Source organism: Pecten maximus, chromosome 18 (genome assembly GCF_902652985.1).
Source record: "Pecten maximus chromosome 18, xPecMax1.1, whole genome shotgun sequence".
Taxonomy (NCBI): Eukaryota; Metazoa; Mollusca; class Bivalvia; order Pectinida; family Pectinidae; genus Pecten; species Pecten maximus.
The window spans coordinates 4,573,362-4,586,545 of record NC_047032.1 but is presented as its reverse complement, the minus strand read 5'-3'; the positions used below and the strand labels follow the sequence as shown (position 1 = coordinate 4,586,545).

The 13,184-nt window shown below is 40.0% G+C and overlaps 1 protein-coding gene across 1 annotated transcript in view; it reads left to right on the top strand.

The window, feature by feature from the left end:
* Nucleotides 1-13,184, top strand: part of LOC117316966 (X-ray repair cross-complementing protein 5-like) — a 46,259-nt gene that overhangs the window by 8,245 nt on the left and 24,830 nt on the right. Inside the window, exons 4-8 of the mRNA XM_033871745.1 lie at nt 1,455-1,569; nt 5,640-5,700; nt 8,121-8,211; nt 9,320-9,513; nt 10,276-10,369. Of these exons, the coding sequence (XP_033727636.1) occupies nt 1,455-1,569; nt 5,640-5,700; nt 8,121-8,211; nt 9,320-9,513; nt 10,276-10,369 (555 nt within the window). The remainder of the gene's footprint in view (nt 1-1,454; nt 1,570-5,639; nt 5,701-8,120; nt 8,212-9,319; nt 9,514-10,275; nt 10,370-13,184) is intronic.

The following is a 13,184-nucleotide window of genomic DNA, read 5'->3' as shown; positions in this document are numbered from 1 at the left end:
TGATGAGACAATTATGTGGCTTTGTGATGAGACTATAACGTGGCTTTGTGATGAGACAATAACGTGGTTTTGTGATGAGACAATAACGTGGCTTTGTGATGAGACAATTATGTGGCTTTGTGATGAGACAATAACGTGGCTTTGTGATGAGACAATTATGTGGCTTTGTGATGAGACTATAACGTGGCTTTGTGATGAGACAATAACGTGGTTTTGTGATGGGACAATTACGTGGCTTTGTGATGAGACAATAACGTGGTTTTGTGATGGGACAATAACGTGGCTTTGTGATGAGACAATAACGTGGCTTTGTGATGAGACAATAACGTGGCTTTGTGATGAGACTATAACGTGGCTTTGTGATGAGACAATAATGTGGCTTTGTGATGAGACTATAACGTGGCTTTGTGATGAGACAATAAGGTGGCTTTGTGATGAGACAATAACGTGGCTTTGTGATGAGACAATAATGTGGCTTTGTGATGAGACAATAATGTGGCTTTGTGATGAGACAATAATGTGGCTTTGTGATGAGACAATAACGTGGCTTTGTGATGAGACAATAATGTGGCTTTGTGATGAGACAATTACGTGGTTTTGTGATGAGACAATTACGTGGCTTTGTGATGAGACAATTACATGGTTTTGTGATGAGACAATAATGTGGCTTTGTGATGAGACAAGTACATGGTTTTGTGATGAGACAATAATGTGGCTTTGTGATGAGACAATAATGTGGCTTTGTGATGAGACAATAACATGGTTTTGTGATGAGACAATAACATGGTTTTGTGATGAGACAATAATGTGGCTTTGTGATGAGACAATAACGTGGTTTTGTGATGAGACAATAATGTGGCTTTGTGATGAGACAATAACATGGTTTTGTGATGAGACAATAATGTGGCTTTGTGATGAGACAAGTACATGGTTTTGTGATGAGACAATAACGTGGTTTTGTGATGAGACAATAATGTGGCTTTGTGATGAGACAATAACGTGGTTTTGTGATGAGACAATAATGTGGCTTTGTGATGAGACAATAACGTGGTTTTGTGATGAGACAATAATGTGGTTTTGTGATGAGACAATAACGTGGCTTTGTGATGAGACAATAATGTGGCTTTGTGATGAGACAATAACGTGGCTTTGTGATGAGACAATAACGTGGCTTTGTGATGAGACAATAACGTGGCTTTGTGATGAGACAATTACGTGGCTTTGTGATGAGACAATAACGTGGTTTTGTGATGAGACAATAATGTGGCTTTGTGATGAGACAATAACGTGGCTTTGTGATGAGACAATAACGTGGCTTTGTGATGAGACTAAAATGTGGCTTTTTTAGTGAATCCAATATGAATAATACAATTTTTGAAATTAGCTCGTCTGAATTGTAATTTTTGCTTTGTCAGAACATAAATCATTTCATTCTGTACAACTGTGTTTTTCAGTGTTTGCTCTATGTTGAGTTGCCGTTTATGGAAGACGTACGACAGTTCACATTTGGTAGCTTACCTATTACCAAAGAAAATCTGTCAACAGCAAATAACAAATTTGCTCCATCTGGTAAGAAAACACGGTGGTTTTAGATTAAAGATGAGTATAATTATAACCCTCTACAGTTGTTACAAGTAAACTTCCGTTATACAAAGTCTTCTCGCATTGGCACCTTTTTCATGCCGTGTGAGACATGTAATTATACCCCCACTTTATTAGTTAACAGTATAGCAATCACTTTGTCTACCAACTTTGTTCAAATGAATGACCTCTATGTACGTTCAAAGTCCCAGCGAACAAATATCAAATATATAAACAGCTTCTTCTCATACCAAGGGGCATTGGGTCATGATATTTGGCCATAGGCCAGTAGCTTGCTGGGTCATGACATTGGGCCAGTAGCTTGCTGGGTCATGACATTGGGCCAATAGTATGCTGGGTCATGACATTGGGCCAGTAGTGTGCTGGATCTTGACATTGGGCCAGTAGTGTGATGGGTCATGACATTGGACCAGTAGTGTGATGGGTTATGATATTAGGCCAGTAGTGTGATGGGTCATGACATTGGGCCAGTAGTGTGATGGGTCATGACATTGGGCCAATAGTGTGATGGGTCATGACATTGGGACAGTAGCTTGCTAGGTCATGACATTGGGCCAGTAGTGTTCTGGGTTATGACATTGGGCCAGTAACTTGCTGGATCATGACATTGGACCAGTAGCATGCTAGGTCATGACATTGGGCCAGTAGCTTGCTGGGTCATGACATTGGGCCAGTAGTATGCTGGGTCAGGACATTGGGCCAGTAGCTTGCTGGGTCACAGTCAGGACATTGGGCCAGTAGTGTGCTGGGTCAGGACATTGGGCCAGTAGTATGCTGGGTCATGACATTGGGCCAGTAGTGTGCTAGGTCATGACATTGGGACAGTAGTGTGATGGGTCATGACATTGGGACAGTAGCTTGCTAGGTCATGACATTGGACCAGTAGTGTGATGGGTTATGACATTGGGACAGTAGCTTGCTAGGTCATGACATTGGACCAGTAGTGTGATGGGTTATGACATTGGGACAGTAGCTTGCTAGGTCATGACATTGGACCAGTAGTGTGATGGGTCATGCCATTGGGCCAGTAGTGTGATGGGTCATGACATTGGGCCAGTAGTGTGATGGGTTATGACATTGGGCCAGTAGTGTGATGGGTTATGACATTGGGCCAGTAGTGTGCTGGATCATGACATTGGGCCAGTAGTGTGATGGGTCATGACATTGGGCCAGTAGCTTGCTGGGTCACTGTCAGGACATTGGGCCACTAATGTGCTGGGTCAGGACATTGGGCCAGTAGTATGCTGGGTCATGACATTGGGCCAGTAGCGTGCTAGGTCATGACATTGGGCCAGTAGCATGCTTGGTCATGACATTTGGCCAGTAGTGTGATGGGTCATGACATTTGGCCAGTATCTTGCTAGGTCATGACATTGGGCCAGTAGCTTGCTGGATCATGACATTGGGCCAGTAGTATGCTGGATCATGACATTGGGCCAGTAGCGTGCTAGGTCATGACATTGGGCCAGTAGTGTGCTGGGTTATGACATTGGGACAGTAGCTTGCTAGGTCATGACATTGGGCCAGTAGTGTGATGGGTCATGACATTTGGTCAGTATCTTGCTAGGTCATGACATTGGACCAGTAGTGTGATGGGTTATGACATTGGGACAGTAGCTTGCTAGGTCATGACATTGGCCAGTAGTGTGGTGGTTCATGACATTGCGCCAGTAGTGTGATGGGTTATGACATTGGGCCAGTAGTGTGCTGGGTCATGACATTGGGCCAGTAGTGTGATGGGTCATGACATTGGGCCAGTAGCTTGCTGCATCATGACATTGGACCAGTAGCGTGCTAGGTCATGACATTGGGCCAGTAGCTTGCTGGGTTACCGTCAGGACATTGGGCCAGTAGTGTGCTGGGTCAGGACATTGGGCCAGTAGTATGCTGGGTCATGACATTGGGCCCGTAGCTTGCTGGGTCATGACATTGGGCCAGTAGCTTGCTGGGTCACCGTCAGGACATTGGGCCAGTAGTATGCTGGGTCAGGACATTTGGCCAGTAGCGTGCTAGGTCATGACATTGGTCCAGTAGCATGCTGGGTCATGACATTTGGCCAGTAGCTTGCTGGGTCATGACATTGGGCCAGTAGTGTGCTGGGTTATGACATTTGGCCAGTAGCATGCTGGGTCATGACATTGGGCAGTAGCTTGCTTGGTCATGACATTTGGCCAGTAGCTTGCTTGGTCATGACATTGGGCCAGTAGTGTGATGGGTTATGACATTGGGCCAGTAGCATGCTGGGTCATGACATTGGGCCAGTAGTGCGATGGGTCTTGACATTGGGCCAATAGTGTGCTGGGTCAGGACATTGGGCCAGTAGTGTGATGGGTCTTGACATTGGGCCAATAGTGTGCTGGGTCAGGACATTGGGCCAGTAGTGTGATGGGTCTTGACATTGGGCCAATAGTGTGCTGGGTCAGGACATTGGGCCAGTAGCGTGGTAGATCATGACATTGGGCCAGTAGTGTGATGGGTCTTGACATTGGGCCAATAGTGTGCTGGGTCAGGACATTGGGCCAGTAGTGTGATGGGTCATGACATTGGGCCAGTAGCGTGGTATACGTAGTTCATGACATTGGGCCAGTAGCGTGGTATACGTAGTTCATGACATTGGGCCAGTAGTGTGATGGGTTATGACATTTGGGCCAGTAGTGTGATGGGTTATGACATTGGGCCAGTAGTGTGTTATACGTAGTTCATGACATTGGGCCAGTAGTGTGCTTGGTTATGACATTTGGGCCAGTAGTGTGATGGGTCATGACATTGGGCCAGTAGTGTGATAGGTTATGACATTGGGCCAGTAGTGCGATGGGTTATGACATTGGGCCAGTAGTGTGATTGGTTATGACATTGGGCCAGTAGCGTGGTATACGTAGTTCATGACATTGGGCCAGTAGTGTGATGGGTTATGACATTGGGCCAGTAGTGTGATGGGTTATGACATTGGACCAGTAGTGTGATGGGTCATGACATTGGGCCAGTAGTGTGATGGGTCATGACATTGGGCCAGTAGTGTGATGGGTTATGACATTGGGCCAGTAGTGTGATGGGTTATGACATTGGGCCAGTAGTGTGATGGGTCATGACATTGGGCCAGTAGTGTGATGGGTCATGACATTGGGCCAGTAGTGTGCTTGGTTTAATGGCTTATGTTTGAGATGAATAACATTGAACTTTTTTTAAGATCACAGGGGTCAAATGTGTTAAAATATTTAAACAAGTTCTTCTCATAACCAAGATATATACTCAGGATCAAGATACTGGCCATGCCGGGATGAATGGATACCAAATTTGTTCCTCTTAATGACCTTAATGTATTTTGAAGGTTTCGGAAGTCACATATATATGTGTTAAATCATTAATTGAGGAAGTGAGCTAGGGCAAAGATATTTGGAAAGCATTATGCTTGGATACAGGACTGAAAAATGTATTTAAACGAGTAATAATCTTAGCCTTTTCTCATATTTGAATGAAGAGGTAATCAGCTTTTATTATTAGCCCACCAAGAAAAGAAGAGATCAGTCTGACATAGAACCAATAAAATCATTCAATGGTGGGCACCACGATCTCTCTGGGATCTCTTGTTATTAATAGCACATTCAAAAATTATCTGGATGAATAGGTCCTAGTAGCAAATCAGCGACAGGCCCATTGGGCTTCTTGTAATCGTTTGATGAAATGTTGTCGCTCTCATGGGATATCTCAAACATCAGCATTAAATACACTTAAGTAACCAAGGATTTTGTATATTTTGTGGTTACAATATGAAAAACCATTTATTTACGCTTCAAACATTAGGTGAAACCATCACCTCTAATGCTTCAAACATTAGGTGAAACCATCACCTCTAATGCTTCAAACATTAGGTGAAACCATCACTTCTAATGCTTCAAACATTAGGTGAAACCATCACTTCTAATGCTTCAAACATTAGGTGAAACCATCATCACTAATTTGCTTCAATCATTTGGTGAAACCATCACTTCTTTGACCGTTGAAAATCACCCCTTTTGATGCTGATTGTATTTTGACAGAGAAACAACTGGAAGTCGTTGACAACCTTATCACAACAATGGACCTTTGTCAGTCACAAGGGTGAGTAGCAACATTATATAGACCTAGAAACTGGCTCATCAAAACAATATCAGAAACTAGTCCTCAAAATAATACCAGAAACTGGCTTCTCAAAACAATACCAGGAACTGGCTTCTCAAAACAATATCAGAAACTCACTTCTCAAAACATTATCAGAAACTGGCTTCTCAAAACAATATCAGAAACTAGTCCTCAAAACAATACCAGAAACTGGCTTCTCAAAACAAAACCAGAAACTGGCTTCTCAAAACAATATCAGAAACTGGCTTCTCAAAACAATATCAGAAACTGGCTTGTCAAAACAATATCAGAAACTGGCTTCTCAAAATAATATCAGAAACTGATTTCTCAAAACAATATCTGAAACTGACTTCTCAAAACAATATCATAAACTGGCTTCTCAAAACAATATCAGAAACTGGCTTCTCAAAACAATATGAGAAACTGGCTTCTCAAAACAATATCAGAAACTGGCTTCTCAACAAAAATCAGAAAATGCATACAGTTGTGAGGTTTTTATAAGATCAGTGAGCCTTTTATGGGATCAGTGAGTCTTTTATGGGATCAATTTTAAGTTTCCATTATGCTAAAATCCCTATTGAAAAATAAAAAGCTGAAAATATTCATCTTGGTCATACAGTTAGGTACAGTTGGACCAAGCCTGGTCAATGTGTACATCTGCAGATGTTAGATTCAATTTGTCACATACTTATAATGTAGGTCACCATGACCTAAGGGATGTAAGATTGACACATACTTATAATGTAGGTCACCATGACCTAAGGGATGTAAGATTGTCACATACTTATAATGTAGGTCACCATGACCTAAGGGATGTAAGATTGACACATACTTATAATGTAGGTCACCATGACCTAAGGGATGTAAGATTGTCACATACTTATAATGTAGGTCACCATGACCTAAGGGATGTAAGATTGACACATACTTATAATGTAGGTCACCATGACCTAAGGGATGTAAGATTGTCACATACTTATAATGTAGGTCACCATGGCCATGACCTAAGGGATGTAAGATTGTCATACCTGTTGCTGTATTATGAACAGTTTATATAACACCTGTTGTCGCTGTAGTCTAAACAGTTTATATAACATCTGTTGTTACTGTAGTCTAAACAGTTTATATAACACCTGTTGTTGTTGCTGTAGTCTGGACAGTTTATATAACACCTGTTGTTGTTGCTGTAGTCTGAACAGTTTATATAACACCTGTTGTCGCTGTAGTCTGAACAGTTTATATAACACCTGTTGTTGCTGTAGTCTAAACAGTTTATATAACATCTGTTGTTGTAGTCTGAACAGTTTATATAACACCTGCTGTCGCTGTAGTCTGAACAGTTTATATAACACCTGTTGTTGTTGTAGAAGTCTGGACAGTTTACATAATACCTGTTGTTGTTGTAGTCTGAACAGTTTATATAACACCCGTTGTTGTTGTAGTCTGAACAGTTTATATAACACCTGTTGTTGTTGTAGTCTGAACAGTTTATATAACACCTGTTGTTGTTGTAGTCTGAACAGTTTATATAACATCTGTTGTTACTGTAGTCTGAACAGTTTATATAACACCTGCTGTCGCTGTAGTCTGAACAGTTTATATAACACCTGTTGTTACTGTAGTCTAAACAGTTTATATAACACCTGTTGTTGTTGCTGTAGTCTGGACAGTTTATATAACACCTGTTGTTGTTGCTGTAGTCTGAACAGTTTATATAACACCTGTTGTTGCTGTAGTCTGAACAGTTTATATAACACCTGTTGCTGTCGCTGTAGTCCGAATAGTTTATGTAACACCTGTTGTTGCTGTAGTCTGAACAGTTTATATAACACCTGTTGTTGTTGCTGTAGTCTGAACAGTTTATATAACACCTGTTGTTGTTGCTGTAGTCTGAACAGTTTATATAACACCTGTTGTCGCTGTAGTCTGAACAGTTTATATAACACCTGTTGTTGCTGTAGTCTGAACAGTTTATATAACACCTGTTGCTGTCGCTGTAGTCCGAATAGTTTATGTAACACCTGTTGTTGCTGTAGTCTGAACAGTTTATATAACACCTGTTGTTGTTGCTGTAGTCTGAACAGTTTATATAACACCTGTTGTTGCTGTAGTCTGAACAGTTTATATAACACCTGTTGTTGCTGTAGTCTAAACAGTTTATATAACACCTGTTGTTACTGTAGTCTGAACAGTTTATATAACACCTGTTGTTACTGTAGTCTGAACAGTTTATATAACACCTGTTGTTGTTGTAGTCTGAACAGTTTATATAACACCTGTTGTTACTGTAGTCTGAACAGTTTATATAACACCTGTTGTTGCTGTAGTCTGAACAGTTTATATAACACCTGTTATTGCTGTAGTCTGAACAGTTCATATAAAACCTGTCATGATTGTAGTGATGATGAGGAGGAGGATGAAGAAGAAGAAACCACAGAGTATCTGAAGTCTAAGTTGACCTTTAACCCTCACTTCCAGAGGCTGTATCAGGTATACAATCTATATACAGAAGTTATGTATCATTTAAATAAATTGGACCTTTGTTAGACCAGAAAACTCCATCAGCCATGTCAGCAAATTGTTTTTTTATAAAATCAATGAAATTCTTAAGTTTCTAAATTTTTAAACTGAAATTATGGTTTTACGAGTAACCGAGAGCTAATGCTGTCACCCCGGTGTCGGTGTCGGCGTCGGCGTCCCACCCCAAAACTTTAAAGTTTTTGGAGTAAGTTTTTGACAAGCTTGTAAGTCCAAAAGTATACACCTCATACCCTTCTAAATTTGTTTATACATTCATTAGAGGTCTTGGAGTGATGTTATGGCAAAATAATGCAGAAAAAAATGTGATTTTTTTGCATTTTACCATTTTGTGGACTTAACTTTTTTAGCACCAAAACCCACTTTAAAGTTTTTGGAGTAAGTTTTTGGAAAGCTTGTAAGTCCAAAAGTATACACCTCATGCCCTTCTAATTTGGTTTATACATTCATTAGAGGTCTATTAGTCATGTTATGGCAAAATCATGCAGACAAAAATTGTGATTTTTTCACATTTTACCATTTTGTGGACTTAACTTTTTTGGCACCAAAACTCACTTTAAAGTTTTGGGGGTGAGTCCAAAAGTATACACCTATCACCCTTCTAATTTGTTTATACATTCATTAGAGATCCAGGAGTGATGCTGTGGCAAATCATACAGAAAAAAATTGGCATTTGGCATTTTACCATTTTGTGGACCTACTTTTTTTGACACAAAAACTCCCTTTAAAGATTTTGGGGGTTAGTTTTGAAATGCTTGTAAGTCCACACCCTTCTTAAAATGTATTTGGTTTATACATCCATTAGAGGTCTAGGAGCGATATTATGTGACATACAATTTCAAAATGACATGCTTATACATACATAAAAAATGAATGCATAGTGTGATTGCTGCCGCCGGTGAGCTTTCGCAATCATTGATTGCACTTGTATACTGAGCTGTTAAGCAATTCTGACTTTGTGTTACCTGCAATATAATGCAAAGAAATTTGTTAAATAATTACATTAGAATTGTTTATATAATTTTGTCTATCAAGGAAATTTTACTATGTGGTTTACTAGTGTCTCCAACATCGAGGCCTCAATCCAGATGAACCATTAGCTGAGTTATCTCCCCTGGTTGCAAATTACCTGAAGCCACCTCAAGAGATCCTCACCAAGTGTGAAGAACACATTGAGGGCCTTAAAAAACTGTTCAAACTGGAAGTAGTGAAACGGAAAGAGGAGAAGACTGGTGAGAATCAGTTCAAAGAAAGGTACGTCAGAAGTTAACAATGTTAAGTTTGGTTTGTAGGTACGTCAGACATTGTTAATTTTAGTTTGTAGGTACGTCAGACATTGTTAATTTTAGTTTGTAGGTACGTCAGACAATGTAAAGTTTGGTTTGTAGGTATGTCAGACAATGTAAAGTTTGGTTTGTAGGTACGTCAGACATTGTTAAGTTTGTAGGTACGTCAGACAATGTTAAGTTTGATTTGTAGGTACGTCAGACATTGTTAAGTTTGGTTTGTAGGTACGTCAGACATTGTTAAGTTTGGTTTGTAGGTACGTCAGACATTGTTAAGTTTGGTTTGTAGGTACGTCAGACATTGTTAAGTTTAGTTTGTAGGTACATCAGACATTGTTAAGTTTGTAGGTACGTCAGACATTGTTAAGTTTGATTTGTAGGTACGTCAGACATTGTTATGTTTGGTTTGTAGGTACGTCAGACATTGTTCAGTTTGGTTTGTAGGTACGTCAGACATTGTTAAGTTTGGTTTGTAGGTACGTCAGACATTGTTATGTTTGAGTTGTAAAGTGCATTTTGTCTCCTGTATGACAAGACAAAAGAAGCAAGAATCAATCATACAATGTGTAAACAAATTTTTGTTTGAAATATATTGAATTTTTATGAAAAAGGTAAATCGATTTTGAGTACATTCTTTTTAATTCATTTATATAGGAATATAATTTGTCAAGATTTCAATACATATTCTGATAACATTTTTGATTTATCTGTTAATCATTTTATTGCTTAGTGATGAAGGTGAAGCTGGAAAAGCTAAGAAGCCACGCCTTGACGATGACCTTGAGGGTGGCATGGCTGACATCACAAGGGCAAAGGTCACAGAGGTAAATTTTGGGATTCCTTTAAAAGATATATTTGGCCCTTTCTCCAAACACATATGGGTAGAATTGACGTGGATATACAGACTTCATAAAATGAAATATTTTGAAACCTTGGTCCTTGCACTATCACTAGGCCTTATCTTAAATTGTTAGTGACTGATAAATCTAAACCATCATCCGATGGCTGTTTAAATCGACTTCGTCTGTTAGTTCAGTGACTGATAAATGTAAACCATCATCAGATGGCTGTTTAAATCGCCTTCGTCTGTTAGTTCAGTGACTGATAAATGTAAACCATCATCCGATGACTGTTTAAATCGCCTTCGTCTGTTAGTTCAGTGACTGATAAATGTAAACCATCATCCGATGGCTGTTTAAATCGCCTTCGTCTGTTAGTTCAGTGACTGATAAATGTAAACCATCATCCGATGGCTGTTTAAATCGCCTTCGTCTGTTAGTTCAGTGACTGATGAATGTAAACTATCATCAGATGGCTGTTTAAATCGCCTTCGTCTTTAAGTTCAGTGACTGATAAATGTAAACCATCATCCGATGGCTGTTTAAATCGCCTTCGTCTGTTAGTTCAGTGACTGATAAATGTAAACCATCATCCGATGGCTGTTTAAATCGCCTTCGTCTGTTAGTTCAGTGACTGATAAATGTAAACCATCATCAGATGGCTGTTTAAATCGACTTCGTCTGTTAGTTCAGTGACTGATAAATGTAAACCATCATCCGATGACTGTTTAAATCGCCTTCGTCTGTTAGTTCAGTGACTGATAAATGTAAACCATCATCAGATGGCTGTTTAAATCGCCTTCGTCTGTTAGTTTAAATAAGTTGCCTTGACCTACATTCAATCTATAAATGACTTCAACTCAGTAACTATGAGGCTAGTTAGAGACCTGATATTGTGTTTGTTGTATGTTGTGTCGAAGTGGTCAGGGCGTTTTAGATCTCAGTAACTATGAGGCTAGAGACCTGATATTGTGTTTGTTGTATGTTGTGTCGAAGTGGTCAGGGCGTTTTAGAACTCAGTAACTATGAGGCTAGAGACCTGATATTGTGTTTGTAGTGTGTTGTGTCGAAGTGGTCAGGACGTTTTAGAACTCAGTAACTATGAGGCTAGAGACCTGATATTGTGTTTGTTGTATGTTGTGTCGAAGTGGTCAGGGCGTTTTAGAACTCAGTAACTATGAGGCTAGAGACCTGATATTGTGTTTGTAGTGTGTTGTGTGGAAGTGGTCAGGGTGTTTTACAACTCAGTAACTATGAGGCTAGTTAGAGACCTGATATTGTGTTTGTAGTATGTTGTGTGGAAGTGGTCAGGGCGTTTTAGAACTCCGTAACTATAAGGCTAGTTAGAGACCTGATATTGTGTTTGTAGTATGTTGTGTGGAAGTGGTCAGGGCGTTTTAGAACTCAGTAACTATGAGGCTAGTGTGATACCTGATATTGTGTTTGTAGTGTGTTGTGTTGAAGTGGTCAGGGCGTTTTAGTAACTATGAGGCTAGTTAGAGGCCTGATATTGTGTTTGTAGTATGTTGTGTCGAAGTGGTCAGGGCGTTTTAGAACTCAGTAACTATGAGGCTAGAGACCTGATATTGTGTTTGTAGTGTGTTGTGTCGAAGTGGTCAGGGCGTTTTAGAACTCAGTAACTATGAGGCTAGAGACCTGATATTGTGTTTGTAGTGTGTTGTGTCGAAGTGGTCAGGGCGTTTTAGAACTCAGTAACTATGAGGCTAGAGACCTGATATTGTGTTTGTAGTATGTTGTGTGGAAGTGGTCAGGGTGTTTTAGAACTCAGTAACTATGAGGCTAGAGACCTGATATTGTGTTTGTAGTATGTTGTGTGGAAGTGGTCAGGGTGTTTTAGAACTCAGTAACTATGAGGCTAGTTAGAGACCTGATATTGTGTTTGTAGTGTGTTGTATCGAAGTGGTCAGGGCGTTTTAGAACTCAGTAACTATGAGGCTAGAGACCTGATATTGTGTTTGTAGTGTGTTGTGTCGAAGTGGTCAGGGCGTTTTAGAACTCAGTAACTATGAGGCTAGTTAGAGACCTGATATTGTGTTTGTAGTGTGTTGTGTTGAAGTGGTCAGGGCGTTTTAGTAACTATGAGGCTAGTTAGAGACCTGATATTGTGTTTGTAGTATGTTGTGTGGAAGTGGTCAGGGCGTTTTAGAACTCAGTAACTATGAGGCTAGAGACCTGATATTGTGTTTGTAGTGTGTTGTGTGGAAGTGGTCAGGGCGTTTTAGAACTCAGTAACTATGAGGCTAGTTAGAGACCTGATATTGTGTTTGTAGTGTGTTGTGTTGAAGTGGTCAGGGCGTTTTAGGTCACCTGAGTCTCGGTTGACCTATTGTGATTGCCTTTTGTCCAGTGTCATGCCTCTTTCGTTATGCGTCATCCATCGTAAACAATTTACATTTTCAACTTTTTTGGTGCTGTGAAACAGCAAAAAACTATTTATTTCTATGATAAATCCCGATGAGTTCAGGATGGGACCGGAAATAATTCTTCCCAAAAAACCACTAACTACACACAAGACAATCTCGTCTCCTTCTGCAAAGTATTTGTATAGGATTCATGCTTTGATATGTTTGAAGACATTTGTTTAAGTTAAATAAATTATAGAAAAACAGTTTAAATCGTACACAATGACCTGTCTTCTGTTCAAATTATTACGCTTGCTTCCTGGTTTTTGCGAGGGGAGATAACTCCTATACACTCTAGTTGATGCACCATTGGAAAGTCACCTATGAGTGCCATTGCCACTTTGATTCTCATTACAAGAGGCCCAGATACCTGATTA